Below are 20,926 nucleotides of genomic sequence, written 5' to 3' on the forward strand. Positions count from 1 at the left end.
TATTCACTACAATAACTTAGAGTGTGGTTGTTCCCCTTGTGGTGTGTTATTTGGAGTGAGAATGCAGAGTCTCTGAGCCTCACAGAGAGGGAACAATATACTATGAATATTTCTCTTTTTTTATTAGATATTTTCTTCATTTACATTTCAAATGCTATCCCTTTCCTAGTTTCCTCTCCGAAAGCCCCCTATACCCTCCCCATGCTGTGCTCCCCAACCCACCCACTCCCGCTTCCTGGTCCTGGCATTCCTCTGTACTGGGCATATGATCTTTGCAATACCAAGGGCCTCTCCTCCCATTGATGGCCTACTAGGTCATCCTCTGCTACATATGCAACTAGAATCACAAGTTCTGGGGGTGGGGGTACTGGTTAGTTCATATTGTTGTTCCTCCTATAGGTTTGCAGATCCCTTTAGTTCCTTGGGTACTTTCTCTAGTTCTTTCATTGGGGGCCCTGTGTTCCATCCAGTAGATAATTGTGAGCATCCACTTCTGTATTTGCCAGGCACTGGCATAATAGCCTATACCTTCAGATCAAGCTGCATACTGGGAAGACATTCCAGGTAGTGTTGAGAGGTTTAGCCCTGATGTTGAGAGCTCACTTACTTCCACAGTGGATACATCCTAAATTATATGGTCTTCAAGATGACCTGGTAAATGCTGGCTTTTCAAGAGCATTGCCCTTTATGATGTACTCAGGGATACATTGGGTCCAACCCTGTTGTGACCTGGTATTTACTTCCACAAAGGTGTTGCTACAAAGATGGGGCAAATAGGAACTCCCATTTCTGGCGATAAAAATCCCACAAACTTCTACATTGTCTATTCATTACTCTTTTAAAACTTTTCTATAGTTTGGGATCTAGAATCATGGGAAGAACAGTCATACCCCAAAGAGAACTAGCTTGTTTTTAAAAGGGTTGGAAGTGAATGTATTACATTTAGTTTGTGCTAGGCCTTGGCAATTATGTAGCTGATTCTGTATTTCAGGAGAGAAGTAAAAGTGCGGTCCCAGGGCCAGAAGGCATGTTAACAGAATAAGATTAACACAGGCTTGATGGAAATAGTGTGGTATCAAATTTCAGATTTGCCACAATTTTGCTTCCATTTTTACATTCTTGACAATAGATTTTCATTAGATAACATGGCTCCAATATTTAAAGATTCCCTCAATTGCTCCAGGGAAACGTCCTTGCTTCACAGGCAGAACATGAAGGAAACTTGTAACTTCCTGCTTTCCCACTCTGTAGCATGGGAAGTCAGTGTTTTTGGAGGTTGGTTGAGAATGGGTGGAGACAGAGCAGTAGGGGCTATTGCTGCATTAGCAACTACTCCTTTCACAATAGCTCTGTTTTGTCATTTTGTACCCAGATTTCCGTTGGTTAGCCTCAACTTTATCTTCCTCATTTCTGTTTCCTCTTCATGACACCAAGAGTCCTTCAGAACATGTGACCTTCCTGCTCACAACATAAAACTCAGCTTTCCGTGGCCTCTATAATTCGGCTCAGCACCTATATCTCATCCAAGACAAAGGCACCACTTCAATAACAGGTATAGTATGTACTTGTTCGCTTAGATTCCCATGCTGAAACAGTGCCCACAACAACTATCAGTTTTCTGGATGTGCCTAACTGACTCTCAGATCCCAGTTACTGATAAAGGGTCAAAGATCAGACTGATGAAGTTTTCTATTGGCTTTCTATCCTAGAGCATGTGATAGAGAGAAGGGACACTAAAAGTTCTAACAAATGATGGCTTTTAGAAGATAGTCATGTAGAAGTTAAAAGCTCATCAAAGTCAGGAATTAGGAGTTCTAAATAGCAGTTTAAATTTTGTCCTAGATCAGTTACTTTTCTTTGGGTGAGTTGTTTTTGTAGTCTAGCACTCAGTGTTTGAGTCCCTTTTGCGGAGAAGAGAAAGACAAAGGTGAGATGCTGTTTAATGTCTTAGTCTCTGTGTCTCTTATTTTGAAGGTTACCAGTCTTTGGTTGGGAAAGAAGATGAGACTGCTGCTTGAATGTATATACCTCTAGGCAGAGCTGAACATCCTTTAGAAAACTGCTGGTGGTCTTGAAGGTATGACTGAAAGATGAAAGGTTCTTTTTTTTTTTCTAGTCTTATAAGTCACTACTCCAATTTCAGAATTTAAAAGTCACATAGAAGTGAGGACAAATATATATGTTAGGAACAGAGGTCCTGAGAGAAGAAAAGGTAGTTTCCCAAGGCCACACAGAACACCTGTAGCACAGCTCAGTCTAAGCCCAGGACAGTGATCTTTTTCTTCTGCTTTAGGAGGACTGAGATACCAAGAAATACTGGGTATCCTGCAACAGAGGCAGGTGACTTTCCTTATATTGAAAGAAATCTGGATATTTGGACATGGTCCTAAGCACTTCTTTATCACCAAATACATTTTCTGATACGTGGCTTATTCTGGACATTTATAGATTTTTGGTAAAATCTTATACCTCTTTTACCAAGCTTCTGCCTTCCAATTTCCTTCATGAAGACTGACTACACTAATTCTCATTAGAAGCAGTTTTGTGGAGCTATTTAATGGAAGACTTTGCACTCTCATGGGAATAAATGATGGTATTTCAAATCAGACAAATGAATCTGGAGTCCTCCAATTATCAGCCCATGTAGTCATCTATGTCTTCATTCTATTGGTCTGACTAACTTTAATCAACTAAACTTGTTTTTCTTCTATGTATTCCTCTGAATAGGTGTGAACTGGAACATCAAGAATGAAAATGAAATAGGCCCTTAGCCAGCTTAAGGAGTGACTTATCCATCAATCCTGGAAAACAGTATTTATAATCTATTAAGCCAGTGCACTAGGACTCTTTAGCCCCTTTCATAGCTCTTTTCCAGTATTCCTGGGGTATATGGGGTCAGATAGGGCAATTGAGAGGCTATGGGTACCTCTAAAATGTCCAGCTCTTCTTACAGCAGATGATAAGCAGAGATGGTGACAGGAAAACCAAAACCAATAACCCATTACTCCTTTCTCTTTTAATCACTTTCCTTGGCTTCTACTAGCTCCAGAGTTCGAAATAAGGTCTCTTTAAGCACCCTTATAAGAAGCTCTAGAAGTCTCATTCAACATTTTCCAAGCACCTTGAGATGCAAGATTTCTGTCTCCATTTCTAGAGAAGACAATTAATGCCGAAGAAACCTTTAAACCTGGGTAGGACAAAATTTGATACTATCAAGCATTTTGAGTAACAAGATCATGATGCTAAACAAAATATCAAATAAATTGAGATGGCTTGGCTCTTCTTGCAGCTGCCCTGGTAGCTATGAGTTCAAACATCCTAATGCTTCCCTGCAAAATCCACTGCCTGTTTTGCTCTTTGTTGCTGTTCCTCTCCCTTTTGCAGGGGAATATAAAAAGCAGGCAAGAAAAAGTGGTGGGGTGGACAGCCAAGGGACGCAAAGAGCTGATGGATGATATAATTCCCAAACTGTAAACAACTTGTTTTATGACCTTTTACAAGTCTTTCTCTAAACATCACACTTCATTTTCTCATTTATAATGTTGAATGGGTAAAACTAGATGACTTATAAGGGCATTTTAATATCATTAATTCTTTACTGTTTATGAGAAAAGGCAACCAAGTTAGACGAAGCAGGCTAAGGCCACAAGAAATTACTATTTCAATTCTGTTAAATAAATTATCTATCTTTTTCCCTGTTAGTATCTATCTTATCTGTTTATATTAATTTTAAAGCACATTTTAGTCACTTTTATTTATGTACAGGGGATCAAGTACAGAGTATTGTACAAGTTAGGTAAGTGTTCTGCTACTGAGTTTTATCGCTAGACCTCAATTATTTTCTTTTTTGTTTGAGAAAGGTCATATTACATAGCCCAAATTGACTTTAAACCTGAGGTTCTCCTATCTCTGTCTATGAAAGCTTGTATTCACACATGTACTATCCAACCTGGCTATAGCCACAATTTTTGAGCTTTTGTTAGGTAACAAATACTAAATTAATGGCTTTATATGCATTATTACATATTCTCACCATGATTTCATGGGCATTTTTGTGGCTATAGAAAAAGTAGGTTTCAGGGACATAAACTCATTTATTTAAGGTGTTTAGCTAGTTAATGGTAGAGGTAGAATTCAAATCCAGTTTTAAAAAATCAACATCTAGGTACATAACCAGGTTAAACAGAGCATAAAAGAAGTTGATAGGAGGAAGGAACACATAAATTGTCCCTGAGGTTTTTCACATCATGTAGGCAGAATGATGACAGATTTTTCCTGTTTCAGCTGAATAGAAGAGTTAATTGAGGCTTGAGCCACCAGAATCTCCAGACAAATACTCAGGATCTCCATTTTTGTTTGGAGCCTTAGCCTGTTTTGTTCACTTCCCTCTTTTGGTGTGTCTTAGTCAGTCATGTTAGTGTCTGCTGTTTGTCTCACGCTTAGGGTAAGACACAATCACCCTATTTTTTCTCTTTCCAGGTGCACATCTTCCAGCATGTTCTTGCTGCCCAGTGGAGGTTCCTGATCTGGCCATCTGCAGTGTCACGCTCCGTGTATTTGACAAGCTGAGTTGGACACTCTGTGTGGTAGAGTGTCAGTTTGTCAAATACCCCAAGTGTGGCTCATGCCTATCAGCTCCAGGTCCAGGACAGAGCACATAGCCTGCTGGCTATATTTGAATGCTTATGAAACATGAAGCTCTCTGGAGTTATTCTACGTCTTTGAGGGAACTATAACATTTATTCAGAGGATATCAGAGTAGGAACATGCAGCTCTGGGGTCTACAAGTCTGGTATGCATCTGTGCACATTGTGAAAATACCATGGACTACACAGTGGTCTTGAAAATACATGAGGGATACTGGGAATGAGAGTATTATTTGATTTATTATTAATGTCTTCTTTCACTTTCCTCTTCATAGCAGCAGAATTTTCATACAAGCATCATGAATTCTATGAGAAAGTAGGAAATAAATACCCACTGTCTGGCCTTCAGCGCATATCTTAACCTTACCTACATTTTCTCTTCTCCACTTTGCTTTTAACCTCCTTAAAAGAACCTTCATATTTACCTTCCCTGGACTTTCAGACACTACCAAATTCCAATTCCTCTTGGTCCTGTTGAAAGTTAACCTATACTTTTCTTTACTCCTTGGCTAATCACATACTGGTATGTGCTATTATATGTCCTACCACCCAACATATCTTCTAAAGTTGTCAGTGAATTTTTCCAGGGTATGTTCTTGAATTCCCTATTATATTGTAAGAGTCTAGAGCTTATTATACTTCATTGATTGCTGCCTCTCCTACCATTGTCCAACATTTTAATTATTTAATAAATGTTTACCAATTAATTGTGTTTTACTAGTCAATAACCTTTTGCTATGTAAGTCAAATACCAACCAGGGTTTTGTGAAAAAAAAAAAAAGAACTGTGGGTATTCTAATGCTATAGTGTATACAAGGTGGTAACCAAAATGGATTTTTTTTCCTCTGAGAAATAAAATTTAGGTCTGGGGCAGGAGGGCAAAAAGAAATAATAGACTCAGAGGGAAATAAAATTTGGAATTATTTGTTTACATGGGTCTTTTTAAACAGAATTTTCTGAGCCTTTAATATTCTAATGTTGCACTGGGGTGAACTTCTAATACAGAACTATAGAATGAAGCATCTCCAATCTCTCTCTCCAGAGTCTAACATTTCATAACATATATTTTGACAAGCTTCTTTAGAGAAATTCCGTACTCTCCCTTGGTTCTGGAGATACCCTGCATGGAAAAACATCATACTTTAGGGACAAAGACCATCTTCAGAAGATGTCTGCAGCAAAGTACACACACTGCTAAAAATCCACAGGTCTAACCTCCAGTCTTTGTTCTGCCATTGACTTGATGTGTTACTTTTGACAAGCCTTCATTTCTCTCTGGGCTTCACTTCCCAATTTGTGGTATGTGAATGTTCAAATAAGTAATCTGTCAATATTTTCACGCGCAAGAATAGGAGACATTCCTGGTGGTTCCAGTGTAGGGGGTTCCTTGAATTTGTGACTCACTTTACTAGAGCAATTTCAATAAACATTCTCTCCTCAAGCCCAGGGATTAATTCTAAAGAGCAGAATGAGATAAAGGGTGTTTTTAAGGCTTTCAGGGCTGGACTCACAGCTGTTTCATGATGGAAGCTGAGGTTTCTACTGGGTGGGACCCAGGTTGTGGAGGCTGGTTAGTGAGATGGAGAAGAAGTCATCTCTGACACTAATTATGCGTAGCTAGCATTTGTCAAAGAAGAAAATGCTGAGGTTTTGGTCATGGACTTGGCAGCAACAGTGGGGGTGAAATAGGAAGGACTGTCAATCACTTTTGTGTACTATTTTGACTTTTGCAGTCATTTCAAAGTGGAAGTACCTCTTGTTGAAACCTGATCTGACCCTGTGCATATACAGAATATATAGGCAACATGGTTGTTCTCATGAAAATTAAGGAAGTTGATTTGACATGAACTAAATGGGGGAAAGGAAGCAATGCAAACCTGGCCCCAAACAATTTCTTTACAAGGGAGTTTCATTCCAAAGTACATAAAGAGTTCTTTCTCTCCTTTCCCCCCCCTTCCTGTTCCCTTCACTTTTCTTCATTGCCCCCTCCCCAGCCCCGTTCCATCAATTAACAAATAATCTGTTACTCTTCCCATTTATATGCATAAAGCTTTAAAAAACACTGAAACCCATCTTACCATTTCTCAAAGAAACCAACCTATATTAATAAAACTAAAAAAAAAAAAAAAAAACAAACCTCCTCACATTGTAAAAAGAATTGAGGAGTTAGAGAAGATGACCAATGCAACTAGTCCAAATATTTTAGTGGTATTATACACAGACTTTGAAAAGACAGAAACTACTTCATTTGTAAATTCTTAGTGCTTTGATAAAGAAGTGAGGCTTCTTGACAATCTTCCTGTTGCCCTGAGAAGAGTCACAAAGTAGAGAAGATAGAAAGATGGAGTGGGGAGTGGATGTTATGTAGAATACTACTTGAGCAAAAATTGATTTGCTTTAGAGAGGCTATCCATGTGATGAGAAGGGAGGTGGCATGAATTGGAAGGTAAAAGACAAACCAAGAAACCAACAGACAACAAAAACCAAAGTTTGGCTTAGTGTTACAGGCCTATCATTCCAATTACTTGGGAGACTAGGGCAGGTGGCAAGTTCAAAGCCTACCTTCTTTAGAGGGTGAAATAAAGTTAAGCCTGGCTAGGTTAGTATGATATCATCAAGATAAGAAGTAAAAATAGTACAATAGTTTAGTTCAGTGGGAAAATGGTTAACCCTGGGTTAAATTTCCTGTAAAACACACACACACACACACACACACACACACACACACACACACACACANANANAGAGAGAGAGAGAGAGAGAGAGAGAGAGAGAGAGAGAGAGAGAGAGAGAGAAAGAGAAAGAGAGAGAGAGAGCAGCAAAGTGTGTGATCTATATTCCTAGGGTTCCTTAGCATTTTAGTCTTATTTTAATAATTTCAGATAGGTCCTACCATGTATTGAGAGAAGACCAACACAACTGAAGTTGCTGTCATGATTAAACATTTATTAACAACAAAAGAATAAAGTGCATTAGATTCATAATGTAGCAATAGTAATATCAATTAAAACTCATCTGGCCCTAGAGAAAGAGGAGTAATCCTAGACCCAGGTGTTTGCCATGTTGGTAGGGCTGAGTCTCACGCTGCCTGGAGGCATGATAAAGAATCTCTTCTGCTATGGAATTTCTCTGCTGTTTGGAGAAGAGTTTTGAAGGCCCCAGAAAGAAGAGTGTTCTGGGCCAAGTCCAGAAGCTAGATTTCTTGAGGTGCATATAGTATATTCTTAGCCAAACACAGGATTTCTCAATGGCCCTAGAATTGGCAGACTAGATAGATACTTTAGGTTATCTAGGAAGAAAGGAAGCCAGGGAGAAAGCTATGTTGAAGGCAAGAATTGAATAAGTCACAGGTAATTATGCCAGTAGACCTTGACTTAGTAGGGGCATTTTAGCAGATGTTATTTTCTTCAGTAGCAAGAACTTCTTAGTTTCTGGAAACCGTGTTCAGCAGGCAGGAATAGACATTGTTGATCTGGTGGTTATTTGGTACTCCTGGCTGAGGCAAAGATCATCAGAGTAGTCACTGATCAGAGCCTGGGAATCTGTTTCATCAGTTGCGATGGTAGTCCCCCTTGTGGTTTCTTCAGAGCTGCTTGTCTCCCTGGCAAACACCCTAGGGACCAAGACCCAGTTACTCATGAGAAAGATTTTAGGGCTTAGCTCCTGGTTTTCTAGCATCCCACCACCTACGTTCTTATTCACTGAATCTCAGGATCCTGCTAGACAGGGGTTGTGAGAACAGAAAGTTGGTGTACCTAAATCATCTTGTGTGTTCACTGATCCAGGACATAATATGAAGACATTTATCTGAGAGAGTAAAATATTTTCTGACCCTGAAAGACCCTATTAGGACTAGTTTACAGGTTTTCTGTCAATTGCCGACAGAATTGAGGACAGTTAATGGTTAATAAGTTAGAAAAGGAGATGGTCTCTTACCTGCTCACTCCATAGACATACTCTAAAAAATAAGGAAGCTACATGTCAGAAACTTATATGGAGAGCATACAAGATCTAAACATGAAATCTGAGTACCTGTTTAAAGATGGGGGAGGAAACAGAAGAGAATTCTAAGTAACCTTTTTAATATCGAGAGGTTTTTGTCATGAGTTGAAATACAGGGATGCAGATTTGTTGGAGAAGTGGAAGGTATACATCCCCTTTTATTTCCATCCCCTTTGATTTCCATCCCCTTTGGCATTTCTGACTCAGAACACCAGGCTGAAGATATTGCTTGTTGTTGGTAAAGGGAGAACACTAGACTTGCTCTTCACCCAGTAGTCCCATCAAAAACTGTGGGAAGCTTGATTGCCCAGTCACAGCCCAGGAAAGATGCACTGAATTTGGTTCCATGTCAGGGACCATAGCCCAGTCCATTTTCAAGTGCACTTATGCCCATCTATTATTCAAGAAAGCGGTCAGTTGTTACATATATATCATATATGGAAAAGTTGATGTTTCATTGAATTAATAAAATATAACTACATAAAATCTTAAAACTAAAAGGACTCCAATTAGATAATCATTGCACCTTAGTGTCTGTGGAGGAGAACTGTCCTCTATTCCATAGGATTAGCTTGGCCCAAAGATGGCCGTTTCTTGATTCTTAAATCTGTCCTCCAGATGGTTATCATCTTTCGGAGTAGCAACTGGAAATTCATGTACTAAATCACAAGAAACTAACAATGCAAAGTGTAAGACACCCTCCCCCCATTTCCATGTTTTGTCTTCCCCACTGATTGGGAAATTCTGTACACCACATCTGTTCTTTTTGTCTTTATATACTCAGAATCTGTAATACAAACTATTCTTAGTAACTACAGACTTAATTGAATTACTTAAAGAGAAGGGAGTCTTAGAAGCAAACATTCCAATTTCCCTCAACCCTGTGTTTCCCATATTCAGTAAATAACTTTGACAATGTTGTCTTCATCAGGCAGTTTCCCTGATCAAAACAACTAAGTTAATCTTAGAAATGTTGCAGAGCCCAGTAAAGAAATTCTTTAGGCTGGAATTAAAAACCTAGGCTGGAATTAAAAACCTCCTATAATTAGAAAGGAACTTTTATTCTCCCCTGTATTTCATTATCATTTTTCTTTATGATGATCCACACTCATTTGGAATTTAGACCCTTTTACTTATGCCCATGTGGATTCACTTTCCTGGAATACTGTCCCTTTACATACTGTCTTCATCTAATATGACCTAGTTTTACTTAGACCTTCTGAAAAACTTTGTTGATTATTCCAGCTTTGACTTCTCTTCAGTTTTTGTTCAATATTTTCTTTACATTTTGGATCATTACTTTTTCTGCTCTGTGTGCTATTGATAACTTCTATGCTTCAACTTGGAAATCCACACATAAATGGCAAGCAACTTAAGGGCAGCTTCTCTTGCATTCTTATAAGATAACTTACAAAGATTATTGTGCTTGGTTGGGCACTCTAAACCTTACATCATTGTTCGCAGGGACAATTAGCATCCATCTCTTTTTATCTCTATCATTACTCTAAAACTGGTCTTCAAGCTCACTGGAATGTTAGACACAGAATATCATCAGAGTGTTGACCAAGGTAATGTTGAAAAGAATGAATAAGCAAAAACCAACTTGAACTACTTATCAGTTACCTTGTTGGAAAGTCCTGCAGCGGAACAAGATATAAGGTATGGTGACAGCTACAATGCAGCAAAGGGAGATGATGAAGATTATGGCAAAGACTGGCAGGTTCCTTCCTAAAAGATAAAATAAGACCAAGTGCTATTTGGTTAAAAGTTATGTCAGTCAGTGGTCTTACTCACTGCTGGTCCTTAATAACAGCATACCAGGCAAATGTGCTCCTAATATGATAGTAGCAAGCCCATTATAGGATAACTAACAGCTTTCTGATTGGAATTGAGAACTGTTCCACAGGAGGGAATATCATGCCTGTTACTGTAATCATTGGTCAAAATACATGGCTGCGACTATCATAGACCCTAGAATAGAATTTGCTTTGTTTATTTTTATAAATATTCAATTTGCTATTTGAAAATTTCTACTTATACCCATGGATATAGGCTTCTCTCAATATTGGACAGAGAAGCTTATTTTTCATTGGACAGAAATCAATCCAGAGATGCATAACTGGTGAAGGTGAGGGGAAGAGACTGGGTACTCATTGCAAAATGGCATATCTTTATTATCACACAGAGAGGGGAAGTGGGAAGGGGGCTCAGAGAAGATCATGAAAGAGAAAGCAGAAAGGTTAAGAGCCAGGCAATGAGGAGGAGTGTGTCAACATGTTGTTTATGGACATGAAAGGGATATTGCGTGGATGGATTTATAGTAGCTGGGGTTACCCGCTCAAGATGGACATAAGATCAAGCCAAAAGCCTTGCCTAGGTGGTAGAGGTGTGTTTCAGGCCATACGCCTTACTGAAGAGCTACTGACATACTACTGACATATGCCTTACTGAAGAGCTTACTGATAGCTTTAGGAGGAGAGATGTTCATTCTTTTTTCAGTGTAATCTCACAGATAGGTTTCCCATACCCCCACTGGATGGCCCCAAACTCATGCACTAATCATATTTAGTAGGTTATTTAAAAAGAAGAAATGAAGTTATGAGGAAGAAGGTTGTAGAATATTTGGTTGGAATTGGAAGAGAGAAATGAGAAGTTGTATATGGTCATATTTCATTTTATACATGTATGAAATTATCAAGAATAAAGAAATTATAATAAAAGTATTGAATGTTTATACAATATTTTTTAAAAGACAAAATTTAGTGGAAATTGTGGTGCATATGTTTAATCTTGGTATTTGGGAAGGAGAGACAGGCAGATCTTTGTGAGTCTGAGGTCAAATTCTTCTACATAGCTGGTTCTAGGACAGCTAGTGCTACATAATGTCTCAGTAATGTAATATTGTTTATCCAAAAATTATTAATAATGGCTCAAATAGGAAGTTCTGTAGTTAACATTCAAGAATAAAATAAATGCATGTATTGTTAAACACACACATATATACCAATTACCTAGCAATAGAAATATATTTGCATTATATATATATATATATATATATATATATATATATATATATATATATATATATAATTATAATTATATGAGACCACCATTGACTCTGACTAACATCCTGAGGAAAAAAAAGTCTGGCACAAAAATGCATTATTTTATTCCTTTATAACAGTACAAATTAGCTTAAAATAACACATAGCAATAGTGACTAGGAAAATAAATATTTTGGTGAGGATCAGGCAGCAGAAACTGTGATTGTGAAGTATGCACATCTTTTCAGATTTTAATATTAATCTGGCTATATATTATTTGTATACTATGTTTCATTGAAAGTATACTAATTTTAAAAAGCAGCCAAATAAATGAATGAAAGTTAGGTCCTGGGGAAATTCTAAGTATAAGCCTAGAGTGTCTTGAGGTTCTGAGCCAGCCAAAAGAAAAAATCCCACACTCCTAAGAAAATCTAGATATTGACCAGCGGGTCAATACCTTCCCACACCCCACAGCCTCTCTGTCTCTCAGTAGGTCGGCTATAACCAGGGATACAGGTGAGACTTCCACCCAAATACCATACCATTTGGGACCCAGAGAGCCCAGCTGACTGGAAACCTACCCCCTCTGCCTGATCTCCATTTTCCTTCTAGTCTTCTCCTTGACTCGGGCCAGACTGGTGGTCATGCTCCCCTCCAACACCCCACAGCCTGCCTGTCTCACAGGAGGTGTGCAGTAACCAGGGACACGGCCTCCCTATCTCCTAGGAGGTTTACCCTAATCCAGGATACAGGAGCCCACCCCCCCACCCACAACCAGAGACAGCACTGCCTACCTCCCAGGAGGCCAGCTCCTTTGACCCTGATGACAGAGCTCTACCTGCTTCCAAGGAGGCAGGCTCCAGTCAGAGACATCTAGGCCAGTTACTACCAGAGATAACCAGATGACGTGAGGCAAGCACAAGAACATAAGTGACAGAAGCCATTGCAAGTCGGCACCATCAGAAACCAGTTCTCCCACCACAGCAAGCCCTGGATACCCTAACATATCTAAAAAGCAAGATTCTGATCTAAAATAGGTTCTTATGAAGATGGCAGAGGCCTTTAATGAAAATATAAATAATTCCCTAGGGTTGAATTAGGGGAAGGATTGAAGAAACTGAGGAGGAGGGTGATCCCACAGGAAGACCAGCAGTATCAACTAACCTGGAACCCTGGGAGCTCCCAGATACTGAGGTACCAACCAGGCAGCATACATGTGCTGGTCTAGGGCCTCTGGAACATATATAGCAGAGGACTGCCTCATCTGGTCTCAGTAGGAGAAGATGCCCTTAATCCTTGAGAAACTTGAAACCCCCAGGGAAGAAGAATTCCCAGTTTGGGGAGGGAGGGAGTTCCCTCTTAAAGGCAAGGGAGAATGGGATGAGGAACCATGGGAGGGAGGACCAAGAGAAGAGCAAAGGCTGGAATGTAAATAAATAAAATAATTAATAAAAAAAGAAAAAGAAATTCTAGATAAATGATCAGAGGTACAATGTCAGAACAATTTCTTATATACCTCTTGGTTGTGTTTGTGTGTGTGTGTGTGTGTGTGTGTGTGTGTGTGTGTGTGTGTTGAGTATAGCCAGATTTCCATGCTTTCCATTGGGCCAAGATAGGGGGTTTTCTTTTACCTTGCCTTAAGAAGAAAAAATAGTATTCTGACTCAACAGCTTTTCAAAAATGCTGTATTCATGTGATTCTGTCTTTAAGCTACAAAGACTTTTCTTAATAGTACTCCTCAGCCCAATTTCTAGCTTCCTCTTTTCTCAAAAATATTTCCCCTCGGAAATCTAGGGCACCTATAGAGTTAATACAGTCAATCTGAAAGGCTCTAGATGCATTGAGAAGACAAGCCTCTTGGCATTATCTTAACTGCAGGCACCATTCTTCCAGAGCCTGGCATAATGAACTGAATAAACAAGAGCAAGCAAGCTGAACACCAGCATTCTCTGCTGTCTGCTTGTGGATCTGATGTGATAATCTGCCATGCCTTCTTGCCATGACAGACTGAACCTTTGAGCTATGAGCCCAGACAAACCTTTCCTCCCTTAAGCAACTTTCAAGTCCTTTGTTGTGGAAATGAGGTAAGTAACTAATATAGGTGTAGAAATAGTTGAAGGAAAATACTGTATAAAGATTCCAGTTCTAGCCGGGCGTGGTGGCGCACGCCTTTAATTCCAGCACTCGGGAGGCAGAGGCAGGCGGATTTCTGAGTTCGAGGCCAGCCTGGTCTACAAAGTGAGTTCCAGGACAGCCAGGACTACACAGAGAAACCCTGTCTCAAAAAACCTTAAAAAAAAAAAAAGATTCCAGTTCTAAGACTTTTTTACTTCCTGTATGATCATATAGGCAAGATAACGGTCCTTCCTTCAAAGGTGTTTACACTCCAATTTCTATAATTGTATGTAACGTGAAGAATAATTAAGGCTAAAGGCAGAATTAAGGTCGATAGCTATCTGCAGTTAAAATGGGAGATTATTATTAATATTTCTGATGGGCTCAATGTAATTATAAGGATCAATTTAAGAGTGGAGGTAGAAGATACAAGAGAAGATAAGCATCAGAGTGAGATTTGAACCCATTATATTGCTAAGTTTGAAAATAGATAATAGAGGTCATGAACCAAGGAATGTAGGGAGCTTCTGCACGGTTGAAAGTATCAGGGAATAGATTCTTTCACAAAACTTCCAGAAGTAATATTGTACTCCTGGCACCTGATTTTATCTCACTAATGATTATGTCAGACTTTTGATTACTATACATATATGATAACATATTTCTGTCATTTTAATATACAAAATTTGAGGTAAGGCTTTACATCAGTCACAGGAAAGTTAATGCAGCGAATGTAGTCAAATCATTAAGTGTCACTGGAATTTAGTTTCCTCATAACTTAAATGACACATTGAATGATATCCAATATACTTTGTATTTTCACTTTAATTTAGTTATAATCAGCATTCAAAATAACAGATTCATCATATTTTGTTTTGATTGATTTTTTTCTCCATCACTGACTGCTGCCTTCTTGCCACCTGTATCCTAGTTCCTATTTCATGTCACTTTTAAACAGTATTCTGACTGTCCAAGGTTATGGGGACTTTGGAAGTAGTACTAAATAAGTTTTGCATTATGATGTGGCCAACAGACTATTAAGGCTATGGAATAGAATGTGGTGGCTTGAGTGAGGTGTTTCCCATGAGCCTTGGGATCAGGAATACTTGTTCCCCAGTTGGGTGCTGTTTGGGCAATATTAGAAGGGATGGTCCTATTGGAGAAAGTATGCCACTGGGGGTGGGGCTTTGAGGTTTCAAAAGCCATGTGCTACCTCCAGTTTATTCTCTTGGCTTCTTGTTTGTGGTTGAACTGATGTGCTCTCAACTTGCCTGCAATGTGCTACCAGCTCCACTTCACTATCATGGATTCTAACCCAGTAAAACTTTAATCTCAAACTAAATCCTTCCTTCTGTAAATTAGCTTGGTCATGATGTTTCATTTTATTAATAAAAAACTAATACACACATCAAAGCTCTAGGGAAACAAGACAATCACAAACACAGTATAGAACAGGGAATAATAAATATTGGGTACTTAAATAAATGAAACAAAGAATGAAAGAACAATATACAGCATTAACCAAAAGAGTTGTTTTTTAAGATAGATTAAGATTAGTAAACTAGGCTAAGGAAATCAAAAGAAAGAGAAAGAAGTTTCAAATTAATAAAATTAAAGATTAAAAGAAACTTTAATGAAATCAGAAGGATCCTTAAATGATATAAAAAACTGGAAAAACTTTAAAAATTTGATTAGTTTCCAGATACATATGACTTATTTTAATAGTTACTTTTCTGTTGCTGTGATGAAACACCATGACCAAAGGCAATTCTCAGAACCAGGAGTTTAATATGGCTTATGGTTCCAGATGGATCAGCGACTGTCATAGCAGGGAGCATGGCAACAAGCATGGACATGGCAGCAGGAGCAAGAAGCTGTAAGATCACATCCTTCAGCACCATACATAATGCAGAGAAAGAAATCTGGAACCGTGTTGAGGCTACAAAGTGAGTTCCAGGACAGCCAGGGCTACACGGAGAAACCCTGTCTTGAAAAACCAAACCAAACCAAACCAAACCAAACCAAAACAAAACAAAACAAAACAAAACAAAACAAAACAAAAAACAAAACAAAACAAAACAACAGGCTATAAACTCTAAAGGCCACAGCATTTCTCTAAATAGTGCTATCAATTGGGGACCAAAAACTCAAATAATAAATCTCTGGGAGACATTGACATTCAAGCCACCACATTCTACTTTCTGACCCTGATACTTTTAAAGGCACATCGTAATATAAAATTTGCTTGAAACTTTAAAAGTCCTCACAATCTGTGACAGTAACAAAACTATTTAAAAGTGTCTTCTCAGACTCAAGAAAAGATTTAACTGTAGCTTCTTGTAAAATCAAAATATATCACATACTTTTAACATAAAATGGCACAAAATACACATTACCATTCCAAAAGGGAGGAGTCGGGGCATAGTGAGAAAATAATGGACGGGAGACTAAAACATAGCAAGGCCAACATCAGCTCATTTGGCCTTGTTTCTGGTGCCACAGGGGTTATCTGATGCTGCCACTGCTTATTTGTTCCCTATAACAGGCATTTCATTCTTGGGCTGTTACCACTACTTAACTGCTGCTCTTCTTGGCAGATGTTTCATGGCTTTAGTATCACCAACGTCTTGGGGTATCCAATACCATTTAGGCTCCACTTTTATAGCATTAGACAATGTATTTTGTGGGGGCATGTTGGCCTCTTAGGCTGTTCATGCTAACCCGTTTCCCGTTCTCAGATGCTTTTATTTTCAATCAAGTCTAAGATATAACTTTGCTGACCATACCTATCTCAGTTGGCAGTGATTATTTCAGAGCTGGAATATGTCATTCTGTGTTCTCCTGAATTTTAGTGTTTCTGATTAGTGATCTGATGTTATGTTTGACATTTATGCCTCAATACTTCAAATTGATGTCTGTGAGGTGGCATTTTCCATGTACATCTTTTAGTTAGTACTTTATTTGGATGTGCATTTTTTCTCTATGTTTGGAAAATTCTTGGCTATAATTTCATTGAATATAGTATCTAAGCATTTTTCTCTGTCTGAGCCTTTTGACTTATTTCTGCTCCTTCTTTTACTATATGGACTATCAGGTTTGTTCTCCTGAATGTATCTATCTATGACTTCTCAAATATTTTAGTCATATTCATTAATGTTTTCTTTATGTATATCATAATGTTTCATTTTCTTTACCTTGTCATCCATCCTTGAAAAATAATTCTTCTCTCTGGACTTATCTGTTTATGATGCTTTCTGTTGTGCATTTTATTATATTTATTAATAGAGCATTTGCTTAGCATGCTTGAGATCACTGGTTCAATAGCCAGTATCACAAAAAGAAATATGCCTTCAATGATACAAAGACAGAGCGTGAAACAATGAATTATAGTTATCAAACTATTTCACAGTGAATAATCAAAATAGATACTTGATGGGTACCTGTAATCATACATGTTTTGTAGCATATCTAGAACTAACAACTAGTTGTAAGACTATGAAAAAAGTTCATTATTTTAAGAATCAATCTAGGAATGCTACTGCAAATTAGTTGACTATCTGTTTGTTATGAAGTACACAATATTTTCTCTGGGATTTTAATCCCTGAGTTCCTGACCTGGGAATATTTGAGAATTTTGAGTAATAAAAACTAGCTGCAAGCTGCTGTAAAAGCCTTTAAGTAGTGGGAGGGGGAGACTGTTTTAATCTTTATCTATTCCATTACCTGTCTCTTTAGATGAACTGGCTGAGTTCATAACCCTAGTTCTATTTTTTACAGTGTTTGAGATGTATATTGTTATGGCAATAAGATACAAACTAAGAATACATTTATCACTTTCTTTAACCACAATATGACTTTTTTCATCTTTGTATCTTTATCTTCCCCTTTCTATCATACCTACCTAATTTAGCTCCTGGGCTCTTCATTGACGGTTTGTGGAGCTGAATTCCACATAGAGTTTATGAGTCACAGTGTTTGGAGTCAAAGTAGGATGACAGAATTTCTAATGTTACTCTTACCTGAACCAGCAGTGGTCCTCTCAAGCTTTCCAGTCCTATTAGTGGTCAAGTCAGTGGTTGAACTCATTATAGTTGTTGCTATGAAAACAGAGAATCAAGGTCAGAGGTCTCCCTTGCACTGAAGAGCTGTGAGGGTAGGAGATGGTAGAAAAGGCTTTATGTCTTTGCTGGAGAATTTTTATGGGATTTCAGGGCATCTAGCAACAGTATTTATCTATACTATACTAAGAAGTGAAACATTTCACTTTCTTACTTTAAGGGTGGTCAGTGGAAAGCAGATATACAACGAAGAAGTAATATGCCCATAGTTTCCATAGCCATGATGCTTTCTTTTTGCTTCATGAGTCTACTTCTTCACTCTCCCTGCTACATTCTTTTATTACCATGATATCCATGAGTAAGACAGTAATCTCTTTTTTTTTTTAAGATTTATTATTATATCTAAGTACACTGCAGCTGTCTTCAGATGCACCAGAAGAGGGCGTCAGATCTCATTACGGATGGTTGTGAGCCACCATGTGGTTGCTGAGATTTGAACTCAGGACCTTTGGAAGAGCAGTCGGTGCTCTTAACCACTGAGCCATCTCTCCAGCCTGACAGTAATCTCTTTGCCCAAATTCAGTGGAATTTCATATCCTAAGTTTTCATACATCATTTTAAAGCACTGCTATAACAAAGCCCTAGTAAAACTTACGTTCCAAAGAGGAGTGCATGGTTGTAAATGCTTCAGTATTGATTTTAGGTGGATTATCTGTAAGGAAAAAAATGAGTCTGGTTAAGGAATCTGGTAACTTTAGATAAACAGATGAGGATACTAGAAAAATTTGGAATTTTAGGTAAATATAGTCAGATTCATGGTTAAACCTCTCAATCCTCTCTCTCTCTCTTCATGATGCTGGCAAGTGCTACTTCCTGTTCATTATTCATTGCATATCACTCCAAGCCTGGACTCATAAGCCAAGGTTCATAGACTTTCAATGTACCAGAATCTAGAGTGGAGAGGGTGTGAAAAGTTGGCAGAAATATATTTTAGTTTTCACTGACTTTTAACTAAAATATAATGATTCATTCTTGATAAAGACTTCAAAATCTAACAAAGGAGGTGTTAGCGAGTGACTTCAATGAAAATGGTGAAGTAATGACATTAGCCCAGAAACTTAGAATACCCAAGATACAATTTGCAAAACACAAGAAAACCAAGAAGAAGGAAGACCAACTTGTGGATACTCATTCCTCATTAGAATAGGGAACAAAATACCCATGAAAGGAGTTACAGAGACAAAGTTTGGAGCTAAGATGAAAGGATGGACTATCCAGAGACTACCCCACCCCGGAGATCCATCACATCATTAGCCACTAAACCCAGACACTATTGTATATGCCAGCAAGATTTTGCTGAAGGGACCCTGATATAGCTGTCTCATATGAGGCTATGCCAGTGCCTGGCAAATACAAAAGTGGATGCTCAGAGTCAGCTATTGGACTGAATACAGGGCCCACAATGGAGGAGCTAGAGAAAGAACCCAAGGAGCTGAAGGGTTTTGCAACCCTATAGGTGGAACAACAATATGAACTAACCAGTACCCTTAGAGCTCGTGTCTCTAGCTGCATATGTAGCAGAAGATGGCCTAGTTGGCCATCATTGGGAAGAGAAGCTCCTTGGTCTTGCAAACTTTATATGCCTCAGTACAGGGGAATGCCAGGCTCAAGAAGTGGGAGTGGGTAGGTAGGGGAGCAGGGGTGGGGAGAGGTTATAGGGAACTTTCGGAATCGCATTTGAAATGTAAATAAAGAAAATATCTAATAAAAAACAATTTACCCTCTCATATGGCTGTTTCTTGAGAGGTTCTGCCAGAGACTGACAAATACAGAAGTGGATGCTCACAATCAACCATTGGACTAAGTGGAGGAGTTGGAGAAGGGACTGAAGGATCTGAGCGGGTTTGCAGTCCCATGGAGGGAGCAACAGTGTCAACAGGCCCGAATCCCCCAGAGCTCCTGGGTACTGGACCAACAACTAAAGAATACACATGGGGGGAGCCATGGCTCCAGAAGCATATATAGCAGAGGATGGCTTTGTTGGACATCAGTGGGAGGAGAGGCCCTTGGGACTAAGGATGTTTGATGCCCCAGTGTAGGGGAATGCCAGGTGGGAAGATGGGTGTGGGTGGGTGGGTGAGCTCCCTCATAGAGGCAGGGGGAGGGGGATGGGATAGGGGGTTTCTGAAGGGGAGACATGGAAAGGGGAAAATATTTGAAATGTAAATAAAGAAAATATCCAATAAAATAAAGAAAAAGAAAAAAGAAAATGATGGGCAGAAAGAACACACACACACACACACACACACACACACACACACACAAATTTAGCCCTTCACAGAAATAAGACCATATCTGAAATATTTTGATTTTGTAATTTTCCCAAGAATTTTGGAAATTGGTTCATAGGAATTTATGGTGTATTTATGAAAGACAAACATCTGTTTTTTTGTAATAACGTGAACCTCCATGGCATTTCAACTTCCCTCTGTGGCAATAAAAATTAATACCCTATTCCAGATACAAGAGTATCCAAAAATACTATCTTTATTTGACCTATTTAACTATTTTCTGAAAAACAAAATAAACCCCATGAATTCAAAGGTTTGTTTTATTTAGGACCTATAGTAAAAATGGCTTTCCCTATGGCTAGGAGAATACTTGTCATACAGATGCTTAAGACAATGGATAGCAGTTTGAGGAAAGAAGATACTAACCAAGAATTTTTAAAGGAAATGCTCACAAATAGATATTCCCCAGGAAGTTCAAAGAGTCTAATGAATCCCCCCAGTGAAGGATTGACATACCTTTTCATAAAGTCTTTTGAATATTCAGAAAAATTATAAGAAAGGCACATGGTTAGTCTTAGGTTTCATATTAGCAGAAAATAGAAAAGTGCCATAATTTTAAAGTGGCTATATACTGGTATCTATTATTATTATTATTATTATTATTATTATTATTATTATTATTATTATTATTATTTTCTTTATTTACATTTCAAATGCTATCCTGAAAGTTTCCTATACCCATCCCCCCACCTCTGCTCCCCTACCCACCC

At 38.4% G+C, this 20,926-nt stretch overlaps 1 protein-coding gene and 1 long non-coding RNA gene across 3 annotated transcripts in view; one reads left to right on the plus strand and one right to left on the minus strand.

Annotated features, from left to right (window-relative positions):
- Positions 1-1,481: 1,481 nt before the first annotated feature.
- On the plus strand, positions 1,482-5,353 carry LOC110314565. 2 transcript variants are annotated; one of them, XR_002380174.1, is made up of 3 exons: positions 1,482-1,552; positions 1,975-2,077; positions 2,728-5,353. It is a non-coding gene; the product is annotated as an uncharacterized LOC110314565 (long non-coding RNA). The 2 variants fall into 2 exon arrangements; XR_003843048.1 differs by having other exon boundaries at positions 1,514-1,552; positions 4,480-5,191.
- A 2,222-nt stretch (positions 5,354-7,575) lies between these two features.
- Positions 7,576-20,926, minus strand: part of Vsig4 (V-set and immunoglobulin domain containing 4) — a 24,384-nt gene continuing 11,033 nt past the window's right edge. The window contains exons 3-7 of the mRNA XM_021188601.2: positions 18,521-18,577; positions 17,827-17,904; positions 10,272-10,376; positions 8,583-8,604; positions 7,576-8,259 (exon numbers count right to left, since the gene is read on the minus strand). Coding sequence (XP_021044260.1) covers positions 8,091-8,259; positions 8,583-8,604; positions 10,272-10,376; positions 17,827-17,904; positions 18,521-18,577 — 431 coding nt within the window. The 3' untranslated portion in view covers positions 7,576-8,090. The remainder of the gene's footprint in view (positions 8,260-8,582; positions 8,605-10,271; positions 10,377-17,826; positions 17,905-18,520; positions 18,578-20,926) is intronic.

The sequence above is a fragment of the Mus pahari genome, chromosome X (genome assembly GCF_900095145.1).
Source record: "Mus pahari chromosome X, PAHARI_EIJ_v1.1, whole genome shotgun sequence".
NCBI classification, from domain to species: Eukaryota; Metazoa; Chordata; class Mammalia; order Rodentia; family Muridae; genus Mus; species Mus pahari.